Raw genomic sequence first — 27500 nt, 5'->3', positions numbered from 1 at the left:
AACATAAGTTCTTGTTGGTTTAAAGTTCTTATAGGACTAGTTTGATTGAGTTTATACACATGCATTTTATTGGTTAAATACTCGAATATGTTTGATAATATATAGTTTATTTTAATTATTAACGTTTATTTTAATCGCTAACGTTGAATGTGTTTGATATGTTTAATCACTTCAATTTGTTCCAAATTATTCAATTTATGCATTAAACGCTTAAATATATTTAAATTTATTTATATGTGATAACTTGTTCATTAAAATTATTATAACAACTTATTACGCAATCGTGACTTATTCGCGTGACTTATTCGCACGTATAAAATTTTATTCGGTTTGAATTATTTAAATAACTCAAATTAATCATCATTTGACCCCACTTTCGTCACTCATATCACTTCATTCATTAATTTAAATACATTTAATTTTAATTCATTATATATTAATACATTTTAAATATTTTATAAAAAAAAAATTTAACTCTTCAAAATTATCATTAATCATTACCATTTTTCTATTTATATTTTTCCTTTAAACTTAAGGCCTTATTCGATTTGAAATAACCCAAATTCAAAAAATATTATTTCACTTCTTATATCATTTATTACATTACTCAATTTATTAACTAAAATGTTATATATTTTAAATCATTATTATTTTTATTTTATCATTATATATTAATACATTTTAAGTTTTTTTTATCAAAAATAAAAATAAAAATTTATAACTTCTCAAAATCACGTCAATTATTATCTTTCAAATAACTCATATTATTGAAATAATCCTATCCAAACAAGTCCTAAAAGCTGGTTGTTTTTATTGAGATAAAACTGTTTAATATAAAAAAAAAACTATTTTGATATTATTTGGGAAAACTGGTTTTTTAATATATATTACTTAAAATACCCTTATCTTATTTAATAATAAAATTATACAAATATTTAAATAAGAAATAATTTAATATATTATTATATAATTAATAAAAGAAAAAGACATGTGATAGTTTAAATTCTATTAACCATATATTCTAAAAATATTAAAATAAATAGTTTCATTTATGATTTATGGCCAAGCTTTAAATTGTTAAATATTTTTTCTGAAAAATAAAAAAAAGACAAGAGGTTATATGTGGTTTTCAGAGGTGGTGTTGTTACATCAACAGTCGACCGGGGTAAATTCGTCAATACGCATTTATATATTTTTTTTTGTGTGGTGAAAATAATAATTTCGCTTTTCTTTCTTTTTTTCTTTTTCCCTTTCTCTCACTGTATTCGTATGACAAAGAAGAAGCAAAGTCACCATTGAAAGAGTGAAGACGAGAGCTTCTCAAAAGACGCGAAAAGTTCTTCATTCTCCTTTCCATTCAATCGAATCTCTCTGAAATTCACTGAATCTCATTCTTTTCTTTCTTCCTGGATTTCCATAATATTCATACATATAATCTACCGTCTTCTTCGTCGTGGTCTGCTCAATCAGCTCATCCTCTCCCTAAGCATCGCCGGAGCTCTCATAACCGCTTACGGTGACGATTATTAGCTGAGGCGTTACAAATTGATCGAATATGTCGAAGCGTGGTTATAAATTGCGTATCCTTTACTGTTTTACCTCAATTTCGATAATATATCGTTTTCTGCAAAGAAAATGAGTTTAGATAGGAGGTAGAGTATTAATTTCCAGGTCTCCGTGATTTCCTCATTAATTGAGCTTACTAGTACTGTAGAATGGACATTTATGTTGTGACTTGTGAATATATGTTTCCTCTGCGTCATTTAAGCATAAGATTAAGGATATAAATGACTTGATCTCAGGTGCGTAGTTATTATTGTTGATTTCGAGTATGTATTTGGCAATGTTTGCTTTTCCTAATTGCAATATTTGGATAATATATCGTTTTCTGCAAAGAAAATGAGTATAGAGAGGAGGTAGTGTATTAGTTTTCAGGATTCCGTGATTTCCTCATTAATTGAGCCTACTAGTACTGTAGAATGGACATTTAAGCTTAAGATTAAGGATATGAATGAGTTGATCTCAGGTGTGTAGTTATTATTGTTGATTTCGAGTATGTATTTGGCAATGTTTGCTTTCTTGACTTAAAAATGAAAATAGAGGAGTTTCTGGCTCATTCTGGGAATGTAAATTGTTTGACTATTGGAAAGAAGAATTCTCGGCACTTTCTAACAGGTGGTGATGATCAGAAAGTGAACCTTTGGTCGATTGGGAAGGACACTTCTTTATCGGTCAGTTGTGCGCTTGTTTAGTTATTCTATTTGCGTATTTGTTCGAAATTGCATGGCAAAAGCAGGAATCAAGAGTTAATTTGTCGTTTACATTCTATATTGAAACAAGGTTAATGTTATTTCAGTTATCCCAATGGTTGTACATATTGATGGATGATCTTGTATTATTTGGCTTTAGAATTATGAAAAACTGCCTATGGCCTCAGCCTAATCATTGCGTAGATCTGAGTTCAGTTTTACTTGCATTTTGCAGAGCCTAAGTGGTCATACAAGCCCAGTTGAATCTGTTGCATTTGACTCATCTGAGGTTTTTGTGCTTGCTGGAGCATCTGCCGGTTCAATTAAGCTTTGGGATTTGGAAGAAACAAAAGGTACATTGGTTTTCTTTGAGTTGAGAACAGTTATATGGCTCTTCTCCTGTTTCCAATAAAGGAAAAACATAAAGTATGCATAGATTACCACTTCCGTGGAGAACACGTCATTCCGATTTATTGAGGATTTGAGAAATGCCTGATACATAGTGAACATGATAAAAATTGTAGGCATTTCATCTTAAGCACATATTATAACTAGCCTAATATGCAACTCTGATTGCTCTTGAAGTGTAGTGGTTCGCACTCTACCTGGACACAGATCCAATTGCACTGCAGTTCAATTCCATCCCTTTGGTGAATTTTTTGCATCTGGTGCCCTGGATGCTAATCTGAAGATTTGGGATATCAGAAAAAAAGGATGCATGCACACATATACTGGTCATAGTCGAGGAATTAGCACAATTAAGTTCAGTCCTGATGGTCGCTGGGTAGTTTCTGGTGGATATGACAACATTGTGAAGGTGAACCGTTTTAACTCTCGCTAATGTATTTTGAATTAATACACGTGTGCATTTATAATGAATATTTGTTTGGGGGAGGAAAGCATTTATATAAGATTCTTTTTGACAGATATGGGACCTTACTGCTGGAAAACTTCTGCACGACTTCAAGTACCATGAAGGACATATTAGGTCCTTAGATTTTCATCCACTGGAGTTCTTGTTGGCAACAGGTTGGTGTTTGATCACTCAGGAGTTTTCTTTGTGATATTTCTTAAGTACCATGAAAGCCTGAAGGACATTAGGTCCCTAGTCTATTCTTACTTCTCTTTTCCTTTTGTTTTGTTCTATTTTCTTTCACTTTTGGATATTATCAGGAGTAACTTTTAATTATTATGTTGGCTATTTTACCAGGCTCGGCAGACAAAACAGTAAAATTCTGGGATTTGGAAACTTTTGAACTGATTGGTTCGACAAGGCCAGAGGTACATAAATTGCATGACTTGAATCTTCTGAACCATCAACATTGTAATTCTGGAAAAGCTACTTAATCCAATAAAATCTTTCCCAAGTGCAGACACTGAATCAAGTTATAGTTAAATTCTTGGTGGGCATTTCCTGAACTTCCGTTAATGTTTATCTTCTTTCTTTTTAATCCAGACCAGTAGTGTGTGCTCTATAACCTTTCATCCAGATGGCCGGACTCTCTTTTGTGGATTAGAGGACAGTCTAAAGGTTATATTATTTTCCATTTGGTGTTTCTAATGGTTGCTATCAGGAGGAGAAAAGATCTAACTTCAGTTTTCTTGATCTGTGGTAGATTTATTCATGGGAACCTGTTATATGTCACGATGCTTTGGAAATTGGGTGGTCAAAGCTTAGTGATCTCACCATTAATGAGGGGAAGCTCTTGGGTTGCTCATACTATCAGAATTCAGTTGGTGTGTGGGCATCAGATATTTCGGTACTTATTCTGAATTTGTTATCCCTAATTATTCTGTTTTTTGAAAGGGAATCCCTAACTCATACTTGAAATGTCAATTTTGAACATTGTGTCTAACAGTTATCTTACCCATTCAATTTATGTCTCAGCTTATTGAACCATACAGAGTTAGTGATATAAATGAGAAGACTAAATGCAGTGAACAAAAGCATGATCTCCAACAGAGTTCACCGGAAAAAGTTGGTAACCATAGGCGAGCAGGTCCAGCTATGCGAAGCATGTCCCCGGAGTATGACTCCAAAGAGATAAAAAACATCTATGTAGATAGTAAGTATTGTTTTGGAAGATGATTTTCTTGTTAGGACTTACAGAAGTAGATATTCCTATGATATTGGCATGTTCAAAGGAAAGTTTGTTAGGCCTTGTTTGATGTGTGTTATTTGAGATTAGTTTCAAATAACTCACTATACAATCTACTCATAAATCACATCATTCAAGTCATGAACAAAATACCCTCTATTTTTTTATTTTATTAAAGAGTATATACTATTTCTTTATTATATATTTATACCCCTAATATCTTTTTACCCAAATTGGCTCAAAGTACCTGATTTTCAATAACCTACATCAAACAAGATTATTTGGAAATAACCACTTGGTTATTCAAATATTAAACAAGGCTTTAGTAGTTACGCTACAATATAGTTCAAGGGTCTTATATACCATAAATGCATTCATTCTTCCCCTAATTCCTTTTTATTCCCTTATTTAATCATGATAGCCAGAACTACTCTCAGAAAGCTTTTATGCTATTTTATGTTTTTAGTCCATGCTGGAATATTATGGAATGTAAGTTGAACTGCTGTCTAACCTGCTGCAACTTCTTCTGTACAACTCTGCAGGTGAAAAGCCAGTTTCTTCTAAAAGAATTGGTCGAGCCAACTCTAAGGGTTTAGTCTCATCTTATTCCAAGGAAAGTAGTAATATTCCAAAATCGAGGCAGGGTCCTACTGCTGGTGCACAGGTCAAAACATTCGGGCAAGCAAACACCAAATCTTTTATAGTACCAAACGTTGTGCTTCGGGACAGTTCTGATGGAAAAGCTACGTCAAAAAGAGAATCTATCTCAAATACTAGGGTTGGACCTACTGTACCATCCAAACCTCTCCATGCCCGCTCAATTTCTGCTACTGTATTTGACACAGAGAAGCTATCAGTGGCCGTTGAACCCGAACCAATGGGTAAAGTTAGTAATTCAAAAGGTGCAGTGGATTTGACCTTCAATGGTAGATCTCTGACAGATGATGATGTTAAAGAAACAGCTGGGAAAAAGCATTTGAATGTAAAGGATGTGTCAGATAAGTTAGAGAATGTAGTATTACATCAAAAGCCATCTCATCACGAAGCTGGTGCGTGCTCAATCTTCTAATTATACTTCTTATTTTTTACCATGCTTATGGTTTGCACTGTGCGCATATGTCTTGTATCATTCCTCCTATTTATTTCTTGTCTAGTTAAAACTGTTGCCATGTGATAACGTTCATAGACCCTTCCCGGATGCAGCTTTTAACTATACCACTGCATTCTCCTTGTTTTGATTTTATCTGTCCTTGCAATTCTAAGATAGACGCTTGCCTTTATTTTACGTGGTCCTGAATTGCGTTTCCTCCGTTTAGGCCTATGTTTGAGTCTATTCTTGTCTTCTGTGATTGATCCGTGAATGTTCAGTCTCTTCTACAAAAACATCCAGTATATCTTTAAGGCAACTCGTAGAATCACTTTCCTTTTGACCTTGTGATCAATTTTTAAATTGAGGCATTTCTTTCCAGTAGAATGGTTGATCACTTACAGGTCTTGTGGCATTGTTTGTTTGTTTTCCCCCATAAATTTACTAATTTTATGTGAAGAAAGAATATTCATATAAATAGTTAAGAAGAGCAAACCCTAACTGTGAGGGTTGAGATACAATCATGAGATGAAAAGAGATAATTACATTTGGGAGAGAAGAGAGATATAACTCTAAAAGAGTACTCAATTAATTTTTTGCTTAACTAAAACATAACAACTACTAGTCATTTTATATTATTCTATTAGGAACCGCTATTAACCACATACTTCAACCATAGGACATTAGCCCTAACCCTTTCTCTTCCGCTAGTATTATTTTCATCAATTTACATGATAAACGAGATATAATGAAATTTACTTACCTTTTTATCTTTCCAGGTAATGAGCATGTAAACAGTACACAGAAACAACCTTCTGTTAGACATGTAAATGGAGGTTTGCCACTGATTGTAGTAATTTGTTTAGGAGGTTGAATTTAGCGGAACTTGATTCAATTTATACTCTTTGGTGCAGTGACTGTTGTAAGAGGGCGTACTCTTAGTCTAGTTGAAAGGTTTGAAAGAAGAGATGAAGTAAAGTCTGAAGAGATTCAAGTGTCTGATATATCTCCTATTCTGAAACCTGAGATAACACATTCAACCTTCATGCTGGTAGGTTTATTTCTTGCTTTTAACTTCTGGAAATTACGATCTCATTGAATTGGGAACATGTATTTAAGACTTAGATTGTGCGTGTCAATATCTGAGTTTTCATTTGAAAGTATTTTATTTCTATCATGAGTATATTCTTGCATTTCCTCTGATATTCTCATCCGCATTTACTTGCCAACTGCAGGGTAAGCAGCCACAAATGAAGGATAACGAATCGCAATGTGCCAATGAGGATAATATTACTGAAGAGTTGGTGCAGAATCATGATGTATTTTTAAGCACCCTACGTGGTCGCCTGACAAAACTTCAGGTTGGTTTGGTGGATTATCTTTAAGGGCATTATTTTTTGTTATACCGACTTACACCTTCCTCTTTGAATACTGAAACTCGTGCTTTCATTAAAACATGCATTGTTTGTATCAAATGAATATATGGATTAGTTAGTGTGTGATATCTATCAGAGCACCTGTCAAATGCTATATATGGAAAATAGTTAAATATCTAATTAAAATGACTTGGAGATGATTCTTAAATTACAAGACCTTGGTTGATGGCCCAATATTCCATTGAGAATCAACTCATTAATCATCAACTAAAATACTCTCTATCTAAAAAAATATATTTATTTATTTTATATTTGTATCTCTAATGTCTTTTTACTCAAATAACTCCAAATAACCTGATTTTCCATAACGTACATCAAACGAGATTACTTGAAAATAACTGCCTAGTTGTACAAATAACCCAGATCAAGCAAGGTCCAAGACATTATTCTAACTTTCTCAAAAACTGTATCCTGTCATAATTAATTTTTCTTGAAGTGGCTGAGAGTTGGAGATATGAATTTGCAGGTGCTTAGGCATTTTTGGGAGCGAAATGACATCAAGGGTGCGATAGATGCCATGCGAAAGCTTCCTGATCATTCTGTGAGTTATCTTTGGAGAATTTAGATGTATTGGATGTTTTGGTTCTTATAAATTCTTCTGTATCCTACATTCATGTGAAATTTGAAAGTCTGGACTGAACTTGTTGCAGGTACAAGCAGACATGATGAGTGTACTTATGGAGAAAACAGATATTCTAACATTGGATACATTTCAATTCTTGCTGCCATTGCTGTCCGGTTTGTTGGACAGCAAAACAGAAAGGTGAACTTTCCACGCATTTTTTTTTTCTTTTCAAGTTCCGAGGTATATTATATTCCTTGAAATTGCTGTATTTATGAGATCTCTTAAGATCCCTTAAGAAAACCATATTTTGTCTTTACCGTGAATGCTAACAAAAATGACACAATATTTTTTGGATAATAATATATAGGCATGCCAGTATTTCCCTTGGGATGTTGTTGAAGCTTGTGGCTGTGTTTGGTCCGGTGATCCACTCAGCTATTTCAGCACGTCCAGCTGTTGGAGTTAACCTTCACGCTGAGGAAAGGTATTATGGCTGATGCTAAAATGAAGCTTGGATTTTTGTTCAGTTAAATATTACTAAACATATATACTTGCTAAAACTTGTCCACAGAATTGAATGCTGCAAGAAGTGCAATGTCCAGCTTCAAAATATCCAAAAGAATCTTCCAGAACTTATCAGGTATAAAAAATGTTTATTTTCTTTCTTTTTTTAAAGGTAAAGATATTTTTTTTACAAAACTAATTAGAATTGAGAGCACAAAAAGGCTACTCTTATGCCCGCAAATACAATTTGTGTCAAATAAAACAGAAAAATAGCACCGTCATGATCCAAAAGAAAATTGTTGATCATTTCATCGACGATGTCAAAAAAATACCTCCCGGCATGAGACTCTTCCTCCCTTTATGAAAGAGGAAAACTCAATCCATTTAGTCTATTGTGGCTTAGCGCCTTTCCTTCTTCTCATGTTTCTTTCACCCATATGATCCACCAAAGGGAAATAAGAATCATCCTCCATTAGTTCGACTTTTTTCATCCAACAATCAATTCATTCATCCCACATTCTCCAATCCAAACTGATTTTTTTTTTTTTTGGGAAATGGCTTATTGCCATTTAATTAAAAGCCCAAAAAGGGAAAAGAGTACATGAGTTTTTGAATTAGGACAAAACAACCCCTTGTCCTAAATTTGAAAAACAAAAAGCATACAACCTATCACTCCAACAAACATGAATACAAAACAGCCAACATACAAACAATTGCATCATATCGCCTTAAGCAACGATACTTTTGTGACTTCTTCAAACATGATGTTCCATTGTTGACAAAGATTACAATCCGAACTGATTTTGAGTACCTCACAAATCATATCCCACAAAGTTCTACAGAGAGGAAACATGATCAACAAATGATGGATTTGTTTTTTTTTGGTGGAAAGAAAATCTTTGTATTAATAATTTGAAAAGATTTACAGAATTTTTAATGAGATTCTGAACATGCTCAATTATCATTCTAAAGCTAAACTATACATCATAATTCTTATCTGGAAACAAAAGAATAAAATTTAACCTAATCATCTACATTGCTAACTACATGTCAACAAATGATAGATTAATTCTTCATATTGTTTGCATGAGCAACATCTGTTAGCTAGCTTTGGCGAAATCTCTAGGATTAAGCTTATCTTATCTCAACACCTCCTTTTTTTTTTTTTATTGAAAACATAAAGAAATAAAATTTAGTGGGGGCCCTTACTCTTCAATATCTCCATCAGGCACATTTGAAAAAAGATTCAATACAATCCTTAATTATGAAAAACTCACTTTTTTTTCAATGGCTTTTGCTGTTATAATATAATACAAGCAAATTAATTACTTTCTGCTGCTTATGATATTTGATTGTTCTTTTAGGAGGGGCGGTTTAGTGGCTAAAGGTGCTATGGAACTTAATCTAGTCCTGCAACAGACATAGGTGATAGGTCCGCCCATTGTCATCCATTCTCACTGGGTTACCCTTTTTCAGCACAACTGGTAAAACACAATTGACATAGTCATGTAGCAAAACCGAGGCTCTCACAATTTTGGTTGATCTACACTCTACATCATTCGTTAAGTCAATCTTCCATTTTCATGGGGAAGGGTTGTAGTTTTGAGAGCTTCAATATTGGATATATATATATACACAACTACTACACCTCGGCTGCTGCTACTGCAACTGGGTGTACAAAGACACCGGTGCTATGACCGATCAGATGTAATTCTTTCCCGTGTTTATAGTAACCGCTCTTTAGAGAATGTTGTATACTTGTGCTAGTAATGTATTTTATTATAATGTCAATATGTGACTACTTTTTTTGTGTGTAGAATGTGTAATTTGTATTTGTTACAATTAAGGTTAATAATCAGAAGAAAATTAATATGCTTATATTGTAACAATTATTTAAGTTATTTGCTTGATTTTTAATAGTGTTATCATTTCATGATTTTTACAGTTTGATATATAATTAGTTTATCTTGATCATTATTGAATTGATGTTGGAATAAAATATGTAAATTGAATATTATTATTATTATATTAGAATTAGTTAGTTAAAATATTATTTAATATATATAATATAATATGAAAGAGAACTAGAATTTGACAGGTGGCTGGTGATGAATGTGCCAATCAACAGCCCAATGCATTCTGAACGTGTCACATGTTATTTCCATATTTAGAAATCCGTGCTCTTATTCTTTTTTTAACTTCAATTAAAATTGCAATAGATTAATATTTTAAATATTTTATTATTTTAAATATTTTATTGTTTTAAATTCTTTTAAAATATATAGTTTTCTCTTGTTTTAAATTAAAAGTAACACCATGTTTCCAATTTTTATATATTATATACATTTGTATACAAATTTAAAATGAAGAAGAAACAAAAAAAAGAATTTAAAACCAAGGGTATATTTGAAATTTACTATACAAATATTGTGAACTTTCATAAACTCAATCATCCGAACACCTGTTGTAACATATTTATAGTCCCCCCATCCCCAATCCCCACTTATAAGTTTTTGTCCTTGTTTGGTTGCTATTTTGTGAAGATAATAATTAACTAAATATTTATGTTAAATATTATATTAAAAACAAATTATTATTTTTGAAAAATATAATAATTAAGCATGCCAAATAAAAAAACTTTTATAAAAAAACAATAACACCTAATACTAACTAATAAAATATTTTAATTAATTAATTTATTTATTTGACTTAGGTGGGGACCACTGTTAAAATGACATGTCCAACGATAACAGAGATTATCAGGAAAGTTAAAATAGAAAAGGGAGACCTAATTCTGGTACTTAAATTAATTCCCAAATTACCCTTTCATCTCTCCGTCAATTTTAATTCACTTATCATTATCTCTCTTCTCTCCTTCTCCGGCGAAGGCGGAGATGACAACGACGAAGACGACGACGACGGTCGCTGTTAAGAGCGTGTGGGGCACGTGGGAGGAGCTCATCCTCGGAGGCGCTGTTCTCCGACACGGTCCACAATCCTGGGACCTCGTTTCTTCCGAACTTCGTTCTCGAACCGTTTCTCCTTTCAACTTTACGCCCGAGGTCAGTAGGTTCTTTTGATTGCATTGTATTTCATAGCAATTACAATCACACTTCATGCTCAATATAATGCTTTTCAATTTGATTTTTGGTTAGATAGTGATGGTTTACTTATCCTATTTTGGTGGGACATGTTTTTGTATTGGATAAATTATTGAATTTAGATAGAAGATTTAGTTAGTAAAAATGATGGTTAATTTGAGATCAAAATCAATAGTTTATCATGAACATGAACTAGTGTTACTGGCTTCAGCTACTGTTCAATTTTATGTATATAATTGAGAATTTAAGACCTTAAGTAAGTTTGATTTGAGGAATTTATCAGGATTAAGTTGCCATACATGATACATCTCTGTAGACGATTCCTATCATTCTCATTTATCAGTTCTATTCTTGCATATTACGCAATCAAAGCTTTGTTTTGTATGCATGAGATCAATCGTTACTATATTAGTCTTTTAATTGTTTGTTTTGATTCTAGGCTTGCAAGGCTAAGTATGATGACTTGCAAAAACAGTATGATGGATGCACGTAAGTTTTCTCAATCACTCAATTTATTTGTTCTATTGGAACGAAAAGTAGCTACATCTGCACCCCTTAAGTTGTTCGAAGTTCCAACTCTTTATCTTCTAACAGGGACATTACTCGAGAGGGTCTAAACTTTTTTGAGTCTGTCTGTTTGTTTTTGGAGTGATTTTGTGATTACTTTTTTGTTTGTTTGAATTATGTTGCAAATATATATGGTTAAGTCTATCATACTAATGCGAATATATAACTCTCTAAGTAGCTATGATATTTCAACACTATCTTTTATCTTAAAAGTCTTGATAACCTTGATTTGGAAATCATTTTACGCGCCCTTTTGGATTTTATTTCAGTTACATATCCAATTAAAAATGCAGTGATGAAAGATTTGACATGAACTGAAGCTTCTTATTAATGGCTTATATATTCTCCTGGTATGTCCCTATTTATGAAAGTTCTCATTGTCTTCCTTTTTCATATTGTAGAACTTTGCTTGAAGAACTAAGAAAGAGACGAGTGACACAGTTGAAGCAGGAGTTAGAGGAATCCGAAGGCTCAATTTGGTAAGTTATTTGTTTGATTTTTTGGAAAAGGTAATTGTATTATTTACCTAAAAAATAATGAGAGCATAAAGAGGCTACACACATGCCTCTGAAGTAGTGCAACAACAAATAGGTTGCTCTCATGCCAAAATAAAAATATCAAGAAACAAATGACAAACAAAAAAATAAGATAAATTATAGATCATTTCATCTACGAGTTAAAGACTTCCCAACCAGAGACACTCCCTTCCTTTTAAAAGCGATGAGAAAGAAGTGGAAAATAATCCTATAATTGTATCATGGTGGAGAACCTTTCCTTCAAATGTTCTCCTATTTCTTCTCCCCATACTGTCCACCAAATGACACAATCGGAATCATCCTCCAACCCTTTTTAAGTTTGGTTTGTTATTGCTCAACCAATCAATTTAATCCCAAAATTCTCCAATTGACCATGGCTTGACCCCTAATCTTGAGAACATGACAAATCATTGATAATTCTTTCTTGTAAACTAGTCAAATTAGCATTGTGATATCTTTAACTAGTTACTTGTCATAATAGATCAGCCTCTTTGAATTATTATCCTTTCAGTAATGATATGATCTCATCTTTTGGCAATTTCAGTTCACTTGAGTTAAAACTTCAATGTCTGAAGTCTGAGAAAGGGGATTCCAACCATAGCCAGGTTCACTACAGTTCTTGTGAGACCAATTCACTTGTCGTCGTACCTTTGCTGAAATCGGAGCATATAGAATCATCTGTCAAAGAGGCATCTAATGAAGTCTTATCAACTAGTAGTTTCAGTCGGGATATAAAGAAAGACTTGGAATTCACCGAGCAAAACAAATCTCTTAAAACACTTCAAAAGAGGAGGGGTAAGAGAAAAAGGAGGGAAATTTGCGACGATAATGCCAGAGATTCAGTTGTCAATAGTAAAATTCCTAATGGGAAAGAAATGCCTGTAAAAAGTAACTCTATTAATGACAGTGAAAACTTGGCCTCAACAACGGCTAGCTCTATGACCTCCGGAAGAAACAAAGTTGAGTCCAAACACGACGACTTACTTGCAACTTTTGACTCCATTGCCCTTAACAAACATGGGAAGGTCTTCCAACACCGGCTCGACACTCAAGTATGTTAACACTGGTTCCATTTGGAAACATTTATCTAATCTGTTTGTTTTCACATTCTGATCAGACTCTAACCCATTCTTTTGACAGAAAACATCAAGATACAGAAGGACTATAAGACAGCATATGGATTTCGACACGATAAAAGCAAGGCTAGCCGGCTCTTCCATTCTATCAATGGAAAAGCTCTTTCGAGACATGCTCTTGGTAGCCAACAATGCTATAGCTTATTATTCAAGAAAGATGCCAGAGTATAATAGTGCGGTTTTGCTTAGAGAAATGATAACCGAAGCTTATGAGCAGCATTTAATAAACAATAGCACAAGCAACAACATCTCATCATCCTCAATGGAGTTATTTCCCTCCTCAATATATAACCCACCAGTGAGACCACGCAGTTCTCGTCCTCGCAATCCAAGAGTGCTGAACCAAGCGCCCAATTTCAATAGTTTTTTTGGGATAACAGCCCGAAGAGATGAAAAAACTAGTAATAACAATGTTGACATTGTTGATAAAACTGATGAAAGACGTGAAAGGCTGAAGATTGCTGGAAGAAGTGCGCAAAGTTGCAAAAAGGTTGGTAAGTCGACATCATCTCTTAGCCAAAATTGTAGAAAAGTTAACCAATCTGGTTCGACGAAGAAACTCGGGGAAACGCTTAAAAAGATGGTAAGGAAAAAGTGAGATATATTTGACTTGGTTTCTTAGTATTCTTTTTTACATAGTTTTTTCTTTTAGTTTCTCATATTGACAATAGGACTGTAGATAAAGTTTCAGATTTTGATAATACTTTGTGAGTATTGTTATTAGAATATGAGGCAAAACCAACTTATGCTGTGAATATGACATGAGAAAAGGCTTTCATTTCTTATGTGCTTTATTTTTTTTTTAGCTACATTCATTTCTTAAACTTCAAATTGATGGCTGGTTTGATATGTGGTTTCTTTTATTTTAGTTAAATTTTCGTAACATAATTAATATTGTAAAATATTAGGCTGAATTGTTAAATTGGGAGACTTTATTGAGGGCTACGATTAAACTTCACAATTTTGATTTTTCTTTTAATTATACGAAAACGAAATTTTGTTTTAACAGTTTTAATTTTTTTACCTACTTAATATTTATAAATAAATAAAAGATTTATATCACTAACTAATTATCGAATTTCAGTGAATTAATGGTTCGGTAAACAAAAATAAAAAAATTCAGTAACCAAAACTTTAATTTGTTAGATAATTAGTGATATTAATATTTTTTTTATTTATAAATGTCATAAATATAATAAATTAATGAGGTTTGAAAAAATTAAGATAAAATATTTTTGTATAATTTTAACCATATACCACAAATGGTAAAATTTAAAGAATATATATCAAAAATCTCATTTTACTCGATAGAGAGCCCTAATTTGACAATTGACCTAAAATATTATAAATTTTAAATGAGTAAGTTTTAATTTTTTTTTATCATAATTAACCCAAAGAAATTTAAATGAAAATAATTTAAGAGTGCAAGGTCATGTCAATTTCTCAGACAATAAATTATGGACAGAAAAAAAGAAAAAAATTCAATATTTTATTTGTGCATTTAGATATAAAAATATGTTTAACCCAATAAAAAAATTGAATTGTCAAAATCTTCCTAAGAGACAAAAAAAAAATAAAAAAATAATAATAATAATAAAATTTTATTTAATTTACAACAGGTAGTGACTGTGCCAAGTATCTAACAAAATAAAAATACTACTAATTTATAATGTTGAATATTGTAATTTGGTGGGGGTTGTTTGGTAAGTAAAATATTAGGGTTTGGTTGGTCTGGGGGTTATTTTGAATTATTTAAAGCAATATAAAATCATTTAAACATTTTATTAAGAAATCTTGAATAAATATTTAATGATGGTATCAAACATTTCTTTAAATATTTTGACTGTTTTAAAGAATATACAAGGATTTCATTTTTTATTTTTTTATAGAGGTAATGAATAATAAAATATAGAATGTTGACCGCTTAAAAATAAATAATAATAACAATAATGGAAGTGGATCTTAAAAGGTAACGCTTCAGTTCACATTTTTCAAGCTTAGAGAGAGAGCATGCAAACGCTGATTTTCTCCTTCTGCGATCTCTAGAACGCGATCGTCTCACGAGCTATAATCTCTAAACGCGTATGTATAGGCACCTTGTCGTGATTGGATCCGGTTTGGCTAATGATTACTACTGGTTCTGGAGCAGTTCGTAATCAATCGTAGCTCATTTTCGATCCTTCTTGAGGAATCTCGAAGGTTTATCTTCTTTTTAGAATCGAACTAGCTTGAACACTTGTTTCTCTGTAGAATAGATGTTCCGATTTGTAGTTGAATGAACTGATAGATTGCTTCAGGATTTTGTTTAGTATGAAGGAAATATAGAGCAATTTCACCTGGATATGATTGCGATTTCATATGTTGTGATTGATGTTTACTTTCTTGAAGACTTGCTAGGATAGTTTACTATATGATTTATGAGTTGCAATGTAGGGATTATAAGGCCTTAGTTAAAGGTCATATAATCTATTGTTCTTCTGTTCAATGTGACTGCTGATATGAATTTGGGAGAGATGTTTATAATTTTAGGGCTTTTTGACTGAATCAGTTTAGAAGTTCTTGACTAGATATGTGGGAATGCAGGGAACATGCTGATTGAAAATGAGACAACTGCCGTTCATGGGATTTGTTTGCACAGTTATGCTGTTTGTTGTTTATAGGACCACTAAATATCAACATCGACAGACAGAGGTATGGGATCTAAAAATTTGGTTTTATACTAATATTGTATATACAATAAATTTTTGTGGATTTTCCATGGATGACTTGAAGGTTTATTGATACCATTAGAAGTAGGCATATTGTTTGAATACCTTGGGACTGTTTAGAGATCTAAGCACTTCATAGGTTAATGCTCAAATTAATTCCTGAGAAGTGAGCTCTCATGTAGTCTTCATGCCCTTCACCTTTCATACACTTAAGTGGAATTTGCTATTCTTTTATCCTTTAATGGCTTGATGGAGCATCTGTTGATTTTTCATTACTTTCTTTGTGAACAGATAGAGTCCACGCTGTACCCATTTTACACATCAAAAGTAAGTTTATGTCTCCAATATCCAATTCTTTTAATTATATGTGAGTGGTCTTTAACACAAAAGATCATTTGGCGTTCTATTCTTGGCAACTAAATCCCTTACATTAGTTTTGCTGATGGAATGATATAGGAATTTGGTATAGAAGCAATAAATTTGAAGGGTTTGCCACATGGAATTATTCAAGCAAGGTCAGATTTGGAGTTAAAGCCTCTATGGTCGAAGTCACGTGTAAGCTTCGGATTCTGTGATCTATTCATATATTCCATTCGTCTTTTACTCATAGATTTACTATTTGTTTGATCAGTATGTCAAAGCCGTAGCAAATGATAATATAAATTGGTTAATATGTAGGATTGTTCTGTTTTTTAGGTTAACACTTCGTTCTCTCATAAATTGTTGGCAATTCCTGCTGGTGTAAAACAGAAAAGTAATGTTGATGTTATCGTTCAAAAGGTATAACTATCAGTCAATACTTGTCAACCATTGCAAATGGTCATTTATATTCTACTTGTCATCACTTTGACATTCTTGGAGTAATTGTATAAAATTCAGTTTCTTGCAGAGAACTTCACTGTTATGCTATTTCACTATGATAGCAATGTGAATGGATGGTCGAATTTTAACTGGAGTAAGAAAGCAATACATGTAGCTGCACATAACCAGACAAAATGGTAATATAAGCCCTCCTTTTAGGACTTATTTTGTAGTTCGACGTTTTATAGCAACAACCGTAAGTTCCCATGTATTAAAACATAGATATTCAACTGGATATGGAGTAGCATATACCTGATTTTCTTAGCTTAACCATGCTTGTTTTGTTAGAAGCATGAATTTGTTAAGGTTGATTTACTTCTCATTGAGAATGGTTCTAGCTAACATATTGTTCAAGAATTGGTAAATAGTAGATTTGTAATTTTGTGTAGTAGTTCATAATGTCATCTTCATGGACCTACTATTTATTTATTTATCTTGCTACAACTATTCCTTCAATATTCTGATCTAACGTGCCTTTCTCAATTATTGAAACATGATGTTTGTCTTTCTTGATTAATCCTCTTGCCCCTCATTCTTCAAGAATCATAAAGTTCATTTCCAGTTTGAATGTGTTCATTTGGAATATGGGATCCCAGACTTCCATCTTTCATTTCCAATTTTCCTGCTTTTTTATATCATTCCTTAAGTTCCATCAAAAGGATTATGTGAAATACTTGATTATTTCTTATGTTTTTGACTTCTATTTCTTAGGTGGTTTGCCAAACGTTTCCTGCATCCAGCCATTGTCTCAATTTATGATTATATATTTTTGTGGGATGAAGATTTAGGAGTGGAGAATTTTCACCCTGGAAGGTACTGCTTTACAACCTGATATTTACTCCAAAACCATACTATTTCAATGCAAATAAGTCATTTTGAATATTGTTCAATAATTCTCATGTATCTATTGAAACATGCAAATATTGATTTGTTGTGTCCTAAATTGTCAAGTGCCCTACCACCACAATGCATTTATATATTAGAGTATTAGACTTAGACATACAAAAGGTGATTTAAATAAAAATAAAACTTAAGTGCTAAATGTTAATATTGAATTTTAAGTGAAGTGAGTCAAGTCTGAAAATAAATGTTGTATAAACCAAATGAAAAAAAAAATCTAAATATTAAGTCGTTGGTATGTACTAAGTTGATTTGACAATATGGAGTTAAATGTCAGGAAAGTAGTTAAAGACTAGATAATTATTTAATTTAAAATAATAAATGATCAAATGAACATAATTCAAAATAGGCACTATTAGATTACATAGTCGGTAGGAAAAAAGGGGATGTATAGAAGATAATGAGAAAGGGTTTCTGGACAGACTGGTGGAATAGATAAGCGAAAGGTGCCAAACCAAAAAAGATAGAGAATGTTTTTGAGCAAGTAAATAGAAATTCTTTAATGAAGTCATAAAAAATTATGACATTTCTGAACTAGTCTTCTCGGCTGGAATCATAAATGGGATGTCTCTGCTATTCTATTAGTAAAACTAGTATGAACAATCTAAACAGGTCGAAGCAAGAATGAAACTATTCTTTTTTTATTTTATTTATATTCTGTTACTTCAAATTTATCTTGGTAGGGAAAAGTTATTTATAATAATTGTGTTATCAAACATATCGTTAGCTGGAATTCAGTTTTACTGTGCATCTTACATAGCAGGATTTCTTTGAGTAAGGCCTTGTCTTTTTTATTTCTGATTGATTGTTGTCACCACCTTTCTTTTTTCTTTCAGATACTTGGAAATTGTTAAAGATGAAGGATTTGAAATATCCCAGCCAGCTTTAGACCCAAACTCAACCGGTATACATCACAGAATTACAGTACGTTTGAGAACAAATAAGTTTCATAGGTCAGTATCCTGTTTCACAATCATCTTCTTTGGTGAAGACTTAGAATAATACTAACAAGAATGTTATACCTTATGCAGACGGGTTTGGGATGATCGGGGGAATGCAAAATGCTCAGAATCCAGTGAAGGCCCTCCGTGCACTGGGCAAGTTACAGTCATTCCCGTCTTAGTTTTGCTAAAAATAATTCTTGTCTTCTATTGATCTTAACAATAAAATTATGCTGGTTCCCTTGCGTCATAAGCCATTTACCACTTTTGATGAGCTTAGTTTAGCATTTCAGATTTTAGATGTGAATAACTTCTTAATACTTATGCAGCTTTGTGGAAGGAATGGCTCCAGTATTTTCTAAATCGGCTTGGCAATGTGCTTGGCATCTCATACAGGTGAATATGATTAGCTCTTCCTTGACCTCTATTTTATTTTGCAGATATATTTCTGAAATCTTGCTTGAATATTGATATATATATAGCAAATGTGATTAACAACTATTCTGACTTTGGATGGTTATTGCATGAAATAATAAAAGAGCAACTTTAAAATTCTCAGACACGGAATGAGTGATGCTCGCCTTCTTTGTTTGTTGCCTTAATTTGATGTATTAGGTTGCTTAAATCAAATAGCTGATTTGACTAGGCTATATTATTTTGTTCAGAATGATCTTGTTCATGGCTGGGGAATGGACATGAAACTTGGATATTGTGCTCAGGTGAGACACTGATTCTTTCTACAACTTTCTGAAAAGTTACTAAATTTTGGAGATTGAACATAGAGCTTGGTTTGATGTAGTTTTTTCTTTTATAAATAAATGTTTTTTTAGATGAAAAAGTGGATTATTTGGGTTAAATGACTAAAATATCATTTGTAGTTAATTTTTAAAATATTGTAAAAGTGATATTTTGGTTGATGATTTGAATAATTTGGATTAAATCCAAATATCCCTTTATCAAATAACACCTAAGTCTCATCTGATTTCGAAACATGAACTTTAACTGTTTTGTTTTTTATTGTACAGGGGGATAGAACTAAGAAGGTTGGAATTATTGACAGTGAATATGTTGTTCATCAGGGTACACAGACACTTGGTGGTCTATCTGCAAAAAAGGTCATTCAATTTCTAAATCTTTATTCTTTCCTTTGTAAGATTGAATTGTTCCTTTAGAAGTCACCTCGATAGAATCTGTCGTTAATAATATATGGTTTGATAATTCAATATGGTCTTTAACCAAGTGTGTTATGTTTTCCATTTATTTCATTGCTCTTATTTATAGATTTTCGTACTAATCTCCCAAAATTAACTTTTATTTAAATTTCTCTTCTCATTTTCTCGCAGGACACAAATTCTGAAGAAACAACAAGGGTAAGAGTTTAGTTTTCTTTGAGTCATAGTTTTGTTATAAATAACATCTCATAAAATTCCACAATTAAAACAGAATCCACAAGCAGTTATAAGATCACCTTTAAATCTCATTTTCCCTTTCTCGTTAGTTTTTATAGAAAATGGTTCGTCGTATTTATCTGACTTCTCCTTCCCTTCTTTAATTTTCAGAGACACGTTGTTGATGTTCGAGCCGAGGTAAGTTTTACCATAATGCCTTGTTTGAAAATTGATGGCAGTTTGTGAATAGAATATAAGTGTTATTTGAACAAACAGATAAGGAGACAATCGACAATAGAGCTACAGATATTCAAGGACAGGTGGGAACGAGCCGTGAAAGAGGATAAAATCTGGATCGATCCATTTAGTAGAAGACGAAAAAGAAAGCAAAGGCTTCACAAGAAAGCATAAAATATATGAGGTCACAGTTTTGCTTCTCTTTTTTTTTGTTCTTTAATTCTTCACAATATTTTTTTCCATGTTTTTATCCATAATAGTGTGTTTAATCCTTTTATGTCTTTACCATACAAATGCTGAAGCTTTGATAATTTCTCTTATCTTTAAACAGAAGCTTTGATTAAAACCACAATTACTGGATACACATTGGTTTTTGGTCTTGTATTGGAAGATCTTAGTTGTGATGGCTGGTCGATTTTTGGGGTAAATTTAGATCCAGCTCTATTATGTCGTGATAGAGTACCCTAAAATGACATATTTATATATATACGGCGGATTGGATATACGAGATATTTACTTGGTTTGCTATTTTTTTCATATATCAAATCATTTATTTTCGAAATGTTTCCGGAAAAGGGGTATTTATGGTTTTTTTTTTTCTGCTTGTTTTTTCTCTTTTGTAATGTTTGAACGAAACTTGTGGTTACATTTAAAGACATATTTGAAATGTTACTAAACTTATTTTAATCAAATTTTGTTATTAATCAGATCAGATTAATTACAGAATACAATTATAATAATAATTTCAAACAAACTTTCTTATTAATAGAAAACAGACTTTATTTTGGCATTTAAAATTGTTAAGTTAATTTTTTTTTTTATTTTGTTTGTTCCCTCTCCCTTTATAATGTTTGCATGCATTATTTTTTCTTTAATAGAAGTTGATCGTTTAAAAAAAATACACTATTTGGCTTTATATCAGTATGGTTTTTAACTTCGAATTGGGGTGGTTTAATTTTGGAACTGCCAGTAAATAGTAATCTCAATTTGAAAACAAAATTCTAGTATGTGTGAATGTCAAACTATAAATAATTAATATTACAAATTGGTTCTAATAGACAATATTGCATAATAAATTGTCTAAAATGTTTACCATTATTTCAAAATCGTGACATCAATCCTCTACTTTCTCCTAGAATAGTAAAATAGAACATGATAGGTTTATGTAGCACGCCTGTCATCCGAGTGACCTATGTTCGAGCCTTGCCGTTGATATTTTCTCCTGGTTCTGCCACCCACTATATGTTATATATATTTTTTTTCATAATTAATCAAATAACTTTTAAAATAAAAATTACCATTCTACCATTTCTCTTTAGAATATTTTGAATTGAATTAAAAAATAATTAAGGTAGATGATATTGACATACATTTTAACTATTTAACACATGAAAGAATGAAGCCCTTTAGATCCATTGAATCCTCCCCCCTTCAATTAATTATCACAAATCATAGAGAGAAGGGTCTGGATTCAAAGAACAAACTAATATTTTTATTATTACCACCATCATTAAATCTCTTCCTGTCACATTTCACATGGAGGTGTCTTTTGTAATGCTTAAATAAATATTATCTTAAGTAATTATTGTCTTTTGTAATGCTTAAATACATTATATAAATAGTAAAGCCATCAAAGCATTTATATTATTTTATTTTTTGTGTTAGGAAATAAGAGACAGTACTCTTATTAAAATGAAAGAGTGGAGAGACAGTGGCTGTCCTTTTTTAAATTAGCATGTGATTATCATGCTTTAATAGTTCCTTCCACCATTGCATTAATTATCTTATCTAAATCTTTACTTCACTATCAATTTATCAATTCTTCCACTTATTTTTAAGACAACACTAATTTATATTTTCATTGGCCCCTAAATAACTTTTCATTATCATCTACACTAAATTCAATCACACGTTTTATACTTTTTATTCTTTTTCTTAAATTTGGGTGCATTTGTTAATTAATATGGTGTAAGAAAAACACCTACATTTGTTTAAAAGACCAAACTAAATTAGCACAATAGTTATAAGTTGCAACAAAATGCAATAAGAGGTAAATATTCTCCAGCTTTTCTGAAGTTCTGGGTTTGAGCCCGTTCAGACGTTAAGTTCTGCGCCTAGTTAAGTGTGTTTGCGGATTATGTGCTTAATCCGCATGAATTAGTCGCACTTCAAAGAAAAATCGAAATCCAGCGTTTTAAAAAAAATGGTTGTAACAAAATAAATTTTAAAAACACATTATTAAGAAGAAAATATAATATCTTAGTTCCAATTCTTTAACAATTGAGTTATTCTAATGAGTTAATTTTATAATGTCAAAATTGTATTTCATTAATAAGAAATAATCAAGATTAACTATTAAACCCCAAGTTGTTTAATTGTTTAATGTAAAAGTTGAGAGCATATAATATAAAGAATGTTTTTCTTTTGAGGTTGGATGAATGTTCATCAAATTTAACAAAGTATAAAATATGAAATAATTAGGCACATGGGAATATATAGGACAAATAATAAATAAAAGAAAATCGTAAAAAGAAGCAAAAGTAAGGGTAATATCGTAAACAATTTCTCTATATAAGTAACCGCTTTGCTCACTGCACTTCATCATCATCATCATCTTCATCGGGAGCAACAACATCAACAAATTCGTATCTATCTATATTTTCTACATATCATCAATCAATCGATCGATCGATCATGGCTGGAGCAAGAAAAGAGACGAACATCAACGGTAAGAAGTTTTCGCGCACTTACGTCCGGCCGATACCGATGAGAGGTCAAGTGAAGGCGGCGATTGTTTCCGGCGTTACGAATTCTTTGGTATCTCTCTTCTCCCCTAACTCTAAGAGAGGTTTGAGCCGTTGATTCCTCTGTTTGAAGAATCCAACCACCTCCGATCGCCAATTTCATCCATCTGTTCAGGAATTTGAATACTGGAGAGATAGAGATAGAGATAAGAGATGTTGAAGAGTGATTTTGTTGTTAGACTCCTCCTCCTTCCTTGTATGTATAGACTCTGCGAGTAATTTTTGATTTGCAATAAATTAATTACTCAAACCAATTCTTCTACTGTTTTATTCACAAATTTTATTCTCATATTCTATTTTCACTAATAAAATTAGATATAGAAGAAAATTTAATAATAAAAAAGTCATCTGAAATGAAAGTATGTTGATCTTATTGAGCGTAAAGTGCTGATTCCTTTTTTCGCATTAAGTTGACAAGACATGAATTCAGGTAGATTATTTTTACACATTATTTACGGAGATTGCAATGTGAATTCCTATTAAAGTTGTGAGGTTTTAAATTATATTTAAAAATCTCGTTTTTTTTGATAAAGTGTTATTCATAAAGATCTTGACGGACGATAGATGAAAATGTGCATTATGGTTAATCGTTGTAAAATATGTTGTGAAGAGGTGGAGACGACACCTCCATTGTTTTTGCATTGTAAAAGAGTGACTACAATTTGGAATATGATTGACATTGCATGAGTGATGTCTGAGTCAATCGTCAATTATTGAGATGTTTAAATTGAAACTACGAGCTCTATCGGATTGAGTCGATGAGTTCTCGTCCTAATTATTTTATGTTTGGACTATTTGAATTGAAAAAAAATGTATAACGTTCAATGATAACGGTCGACCGATGTGTTTACTCCATAACGCTATTATTATGACGATTGAGAGATCTTTCTAGAACACCGACGGATGCGGTCGGTGAACTCATTGATTGAAGATCTTCGAGTTCATTAAATTTGATTTTATGTTCATGTTTGTTTGTTGAGGAGTATTTTTGTTTACATTTCCATTGTTGCTCCTCAATAGTTAATTTCGTTGTGTTTGGTGATAAAATGAACACTCTTGTTTTGTAATTTTTTTATTTTTTGTTGTTGTTGTTAGGTTAAAACAATTATTATTTATATTATATTAGCCTTTTTAAAAAAAATAATTAACACATTGTTAAAGATAATTTTTTTATTATTATGAATAAAAAATAATATTTTTTTTACTTATTTATTATTATTCTCTAAATAAATTTTAGTTATAAAAAATAAAAATAATGTATTATGATAATAAGACAAAAAAATTGAAAATCCCTAAACTTTCTGATGAAAAAAATGAGATGAAAACCTTTAATTAAAGGGTGGTCAATCAATTTTACTTTAATTTAAGTTGTTTTTAAGTGAAAATAGGACTCTCCTTATTTATTTATTTATTTATATTGTAACTTAATTACTTTATTGATTTTTTTTAAGAATAAAATTATTCAATTAATTTAGATTGTTGTTAATTAATTAAATTAATTAATGTCTTATTCTCTGAGAGAAAAATAAACTTTACAATAATTGAATGGTAAAATTTTCTGACTCATTCATTGACAATTTTTTAGTATTGGAGTCTTATTTTTTTTTTTTAATAATTCAGTTTTGAGGTAATGTTGTGTTTTGTTTGGTCCGGCATCCTATTTAATTGAATCAATTTTTTCGTCTCGAATTATTATAATTCAAATAATATTACTAATCGTCAGGGGTCGTTTGCTGTTCATACCTCCGATTATGTTAGGAATCAATTTTCTTGAATTCGTATATGTCTCTTTCTTAACAATAATTGAGACAAAATAATCCTAGAGTAATTTTTTATTTCTTTTAATAAATGGTTACTGGATTTGATATTTTAGAGTAATAGTTTTTTTTTCCAATGAAAAGTAACTTGTTTAGTTGTCAAATTGAGCTTCTCTTTAATATATTTTGCTATTAACTATATTATTGTGATAGATAGACTGTCACTTCTTCTTCTTCCTTTCCAGTTCTCTTCCTAAATAAGTCGTCGGAAATGAAAGCGGTGGTTATTACGTCCCCCGGCGGTCCGGAGGTGCTACAGGTGCAAGAGGTAGACGAACCTCAACTTCAAGACGGCGAAGTTTTGATCAAGATCGAGGCCACAGCCATCAACAGAGCCGATACTCTTCAGCGCAAAGGTCTCCACCCTCCTCCGAAAGGCGCCAGTCCCTATCTCGGTCTTGAATGTTCTGGAACAATCGAAGCCGTCGGGACCAATGTTTCGAGGTGGAAAATCGGCGATCAGGTCATCCGATTTCTGAAATTTCTGTTTCGGTTAAATTCCAATGCATGTTCTCTGTCATATCTGTAATTACTGAAAGAAGATGAGTATTGTAGATGTTAATGATGATAATAACTAATCCTACTTTAGATTGATCACTGGAGACTAGATCTTTGCTAAACTTAGGGTTTCAGGTATGCGCACTTCTTAGCGGAGGAGGTTATGCTGAGAAAGTGACTGTACCAGCTGTTCAAGTTCTTCCAGTTCCGCCTAATATTTCACTTAAAGATGCTGCTTGCTTCCCTGAGGTTGTTTGTACTGTCTGGTCTACTGTCTTCATGATCAGTAAACTATCACCTGGTGAATCATTCCTGGTACATTTTGAGTACAAATCATGCTATGTAGTAGTAGTAGTAGTGGTGGTAATAGTAGAAATGAACTAATCTAGGGCAAAATGCACTATTTATTGTGATTTGTAATGTAGGTTCATGGGGGTTCAAGTGGAATTGGTACATTTGCCATCCAGATAGCTAAGTACTATGGAATCAAGGTCTTTACAACTGCAGGGAGTGAGGAAAAACTGGCTTTCTGCAAGGATATTGGAGCTGATGTATGTATCAACTACAAAACCGAAGATTTTGTTGCTCGTGTGAAGGAAGAAACACAAGGGAAAGGTATAAAAAATACACCATATGCTTCCTTCATGAAAAAACAATATCTGATCCCTAGATGTAACAGGTGTTGATGTTATACTTGATAACATCGGAGCAGCCTACTATCAGAGAAACCTTGAAAGTCTAAATGTCGGTGGAAGACTCTTTATCATTGGCTTTATGGGAGGCACGGTGACCGAAACAAACCTAACAATGTTGTTAGCAAAGCGCCTCACAGTCCAAGCGGCTGGTTTGCGTGGTAGAAGTATAGAAAACAAAGGGGAAATAGTGAGGGAAGTGGAGAAAAACGTTTGGCCGGCAATTGATTGTGGGAAGGTGAAGCCAGTGGTCTACAAGTCTTTCCCACTATCTGAGGTTTCTGAGGCTCACAGTCTCATGGAAAGCAGCAAACATATGGGTAAAATTCTCCTTTTTCCATGATCCCAATGTTAATTAAAAACTTAGAGAACTTGACTTATCTACAACTAAATAATCGTCTTTGGCTTTCATTTCTTCCTTCGAAAGATGTCAAACACAGATGGATAAGAAGACTGCTTGTACACTTCATATACTTCTTAAAACTGTTTTCATCACAAGGGTAGTTTTATTCATACCTTTTTCTCCTGCTTAGGGATTAGTAGTAGTACAAACAGCATCAATTGCCAAGCTTTTGAGCACATTTGGACAGGGATCACCTAGTTTAGCTGTAGCAACAGGGACTGAGCACTCCCTCTTGCCTATGCAAGCCTGCAATAATAAAATTAATATACTTTATACAAGGTCCCCAACTGACGTGATCAAAAATTTTTTCGATATCAAGTTTACAAAGACATTCCCTCCCCATTTTCTAGCAATAGAGTCAATATACTCATTTGCAATGAGAGAAACGTCGGTGATTTGTCTATATTGTACAAACGACATCTTATTAAGAAAAATGAGTTTTGACAAAAAGAACTTTGAGCTTATTAGCTAATGTTTTCGCCACATTTTATAAAAACTCGTTACAAGGCTAATAGGTCTGAAGTGTTTAAGTTCTTTAGCCTTTGAATATTTCTAACAAGGATAATAAAGTTAGAATTTCAACATTTGTCAAAATAAGTCGTAACATGAAATTGTTTGAACGAGCTCAAATAGTCCTCCTTAATAAATTTTCAAGACTTTTCAATGAAAGTTAATGTGTATCCATTTGATCAGGTGTTTTGTCTCCATCACAACTTGTATCAAAATTTTCTCAATTGTGAAATACTGCTCGATAGAAAACTTTTGTTGCTCGCTAATTTTTTTAAATCGTTTCCTCGGCTTCTCATAAGTAGACTTTGTGAGAAGACTCTCATAGTAAGAGAGTGGAATCCCGAATGGAATTTGACTCGACGATTTCAACCCCGTTCACCTTAATGATAGATACGTGATTATATTTTTTCGATAGTTTGTAAAGTTATGGAAAAATCTCCTATTATAATCCCCTAAGGAGG

At 32.2% G+C, this 27500-nt stretch overlaps 4 protein-coding genes across 6 annotated transcripts; all 4 read left to right on the top strand.

The window, feature by feature from the left end:
- Positions 1 to 1274: 1274 nt before the first annotated feature.
- Positions 1275 to 9815, top strand: LOC124911252 (katanin p80 WD40 repeat-containing subunit B1 homolog KTN80.2-like). 2 transcript variants are annotated; one of them, XM_047451708.1, is made up of 18 exons: positions 1275 to 1580; positions 2101 to 2231; positions 2485 to 2602; positions 2840 to 3066; positions 3176 to 3278; positions 3460 to 3530; positions 3706 to 3780; positions 3866 to 4009; positions 4138 to 4315; positions 4891 to 5397; positions 6215 to 6271; positions 6350 to 6486; positions 6671 to 6796; positions 7338 to 7412; positions 7522 to 7634; positions 7804 to 7920; positions 8008 to 8076; positions 9305 to 9815. In XM_047451708.1, the coding sequence occupies exons 1-18, from the start codon at positions 1556 to 1558 to the stop codon at positions 9363 to 9365; spliced, it is 2334 nt and encodes a 777-aa protein (XP_047307664.1). In that variant the 5' UTR covers positions 1275 to 1555; the 3' UTR covers positions 9366 to 9815. The 2 variants fall into 2 exon arrangements, with proteins under 2 accessions (XP_047307664.1, XP_047307665.1); XM_047451709.1 differs by lacking the exon at positions 1275 to 1580 and having other exon boundaries at positions 2211 to 2231; positions 2835 to 3066.
- Positions 9816 to 10786: 971 nt separating this feature from the next.
- LOC124911997 lies at positions 10787 to 14068 on the top strand. The gene is made up of 5 exons (XM_047452547.1): positions 10787 to 11002; positions 11481 to 11530; positions 12010 to 12087; positions 12689 to 13196; positions 13285 to 14068. The coding sequence occupies exons 1-5, from the start codon at positions 10835 to 10837 to the stop codon at positions 13876 to 13878; spliced, it is 1398 nt and encodes a 465-aa protein (XP_047308503.1). The 5' UTR covers positions 10787 to 10834; the 3' UTR covers positions 13879 to 14068.
- Positions 14069 to 15250: 1182 nt separating this feature from the next.
- On the top strand, positions 15251 to 20911 carry LOC124911563. 2 transcript variants are annotated; one of them, XM_047452066.1, is made up of 16 exons: positions 15251 to 15479; positions 15864 to 15971; positions 16280 to 16315; positions 16445 to 16543; positions 16685 to 16768; positions 16868 to 16986; positions 17561 to 17662; positions 18586 to 18702; positions 18781 to 18846; positions 19020 to 19086; positions 19356 to 19409; positions 19716 to 19805; positions 20034 to 20060; positions 20250 to 20276; positions 20355 to 20499; positions 20647 to 20911. In XM_047452066.1, the coding sequence occupies exons 2-15, from the start codon at positions 15882 to 15884 to the stop codon at positions 20487 to 20489; spliced, it is 1113 nt and encodes a 370-aa protein (XP_047308022.1). In that variant the 5' UTR covers positions 15251 to 15479; positions 15864 to 15881; the 3' UTR covers positions 20490 to 20499; positions 20647 to 20911. The 2 variants fall into 2 exon arrangements, with proteins under 2 accessions (XP_047308022.1, XP_047308021.1); XM_047452065.1 differs by lacking the exon at positions 20647 to 20911 and having other exon boundaries at positions 20355 to 20625.
- A 4193-nt stretch (positions 20912 to 25104) lies between these two features.
- LOC124912459 (quinone oxidoreductase PIG3-like) lies at positions 25105 to 26639 on the top strand. Its single transcript, XM_047453085.1, has 4 exons — positions 25105 to 25399; positions 25570 to 25749; positions 25860 to 26049; positions 26114 to 26639. Exons 1-4 carry the CDS (start codon positions 25148 to 25150, stop codon positions 26467 to 26469), a joined length of 978 nt encoding a protein of 325 aa, XP_047309041.1. The 5' UTR covers positions 25105 to 25147; the 3' UTR covers positions 26470 to 26639.
- Positions 26640 to 27500: the final 861 nt, after the last annotated feature.

Source organism: Impatiens glandulifera, chromosome 8, assembly GCF_907164915.1.
Source record: "Impatiens glandulifera chromosome 8, dImpGla2.1, whole genome shotgun sequence".
Classification (NCBI taxonomy): Eukaryota; Viridiplantae; Streptophyta; class Magnoliopsida; order Ericales; family Balsaminaceae; genus Impatiens; species Impatiens glandulifera.
The sequence above is the reverse complement of the archived record's forward strand: the minus strand, read 5'-3'. Positions and strand labels throughout refer to the sequence as shown.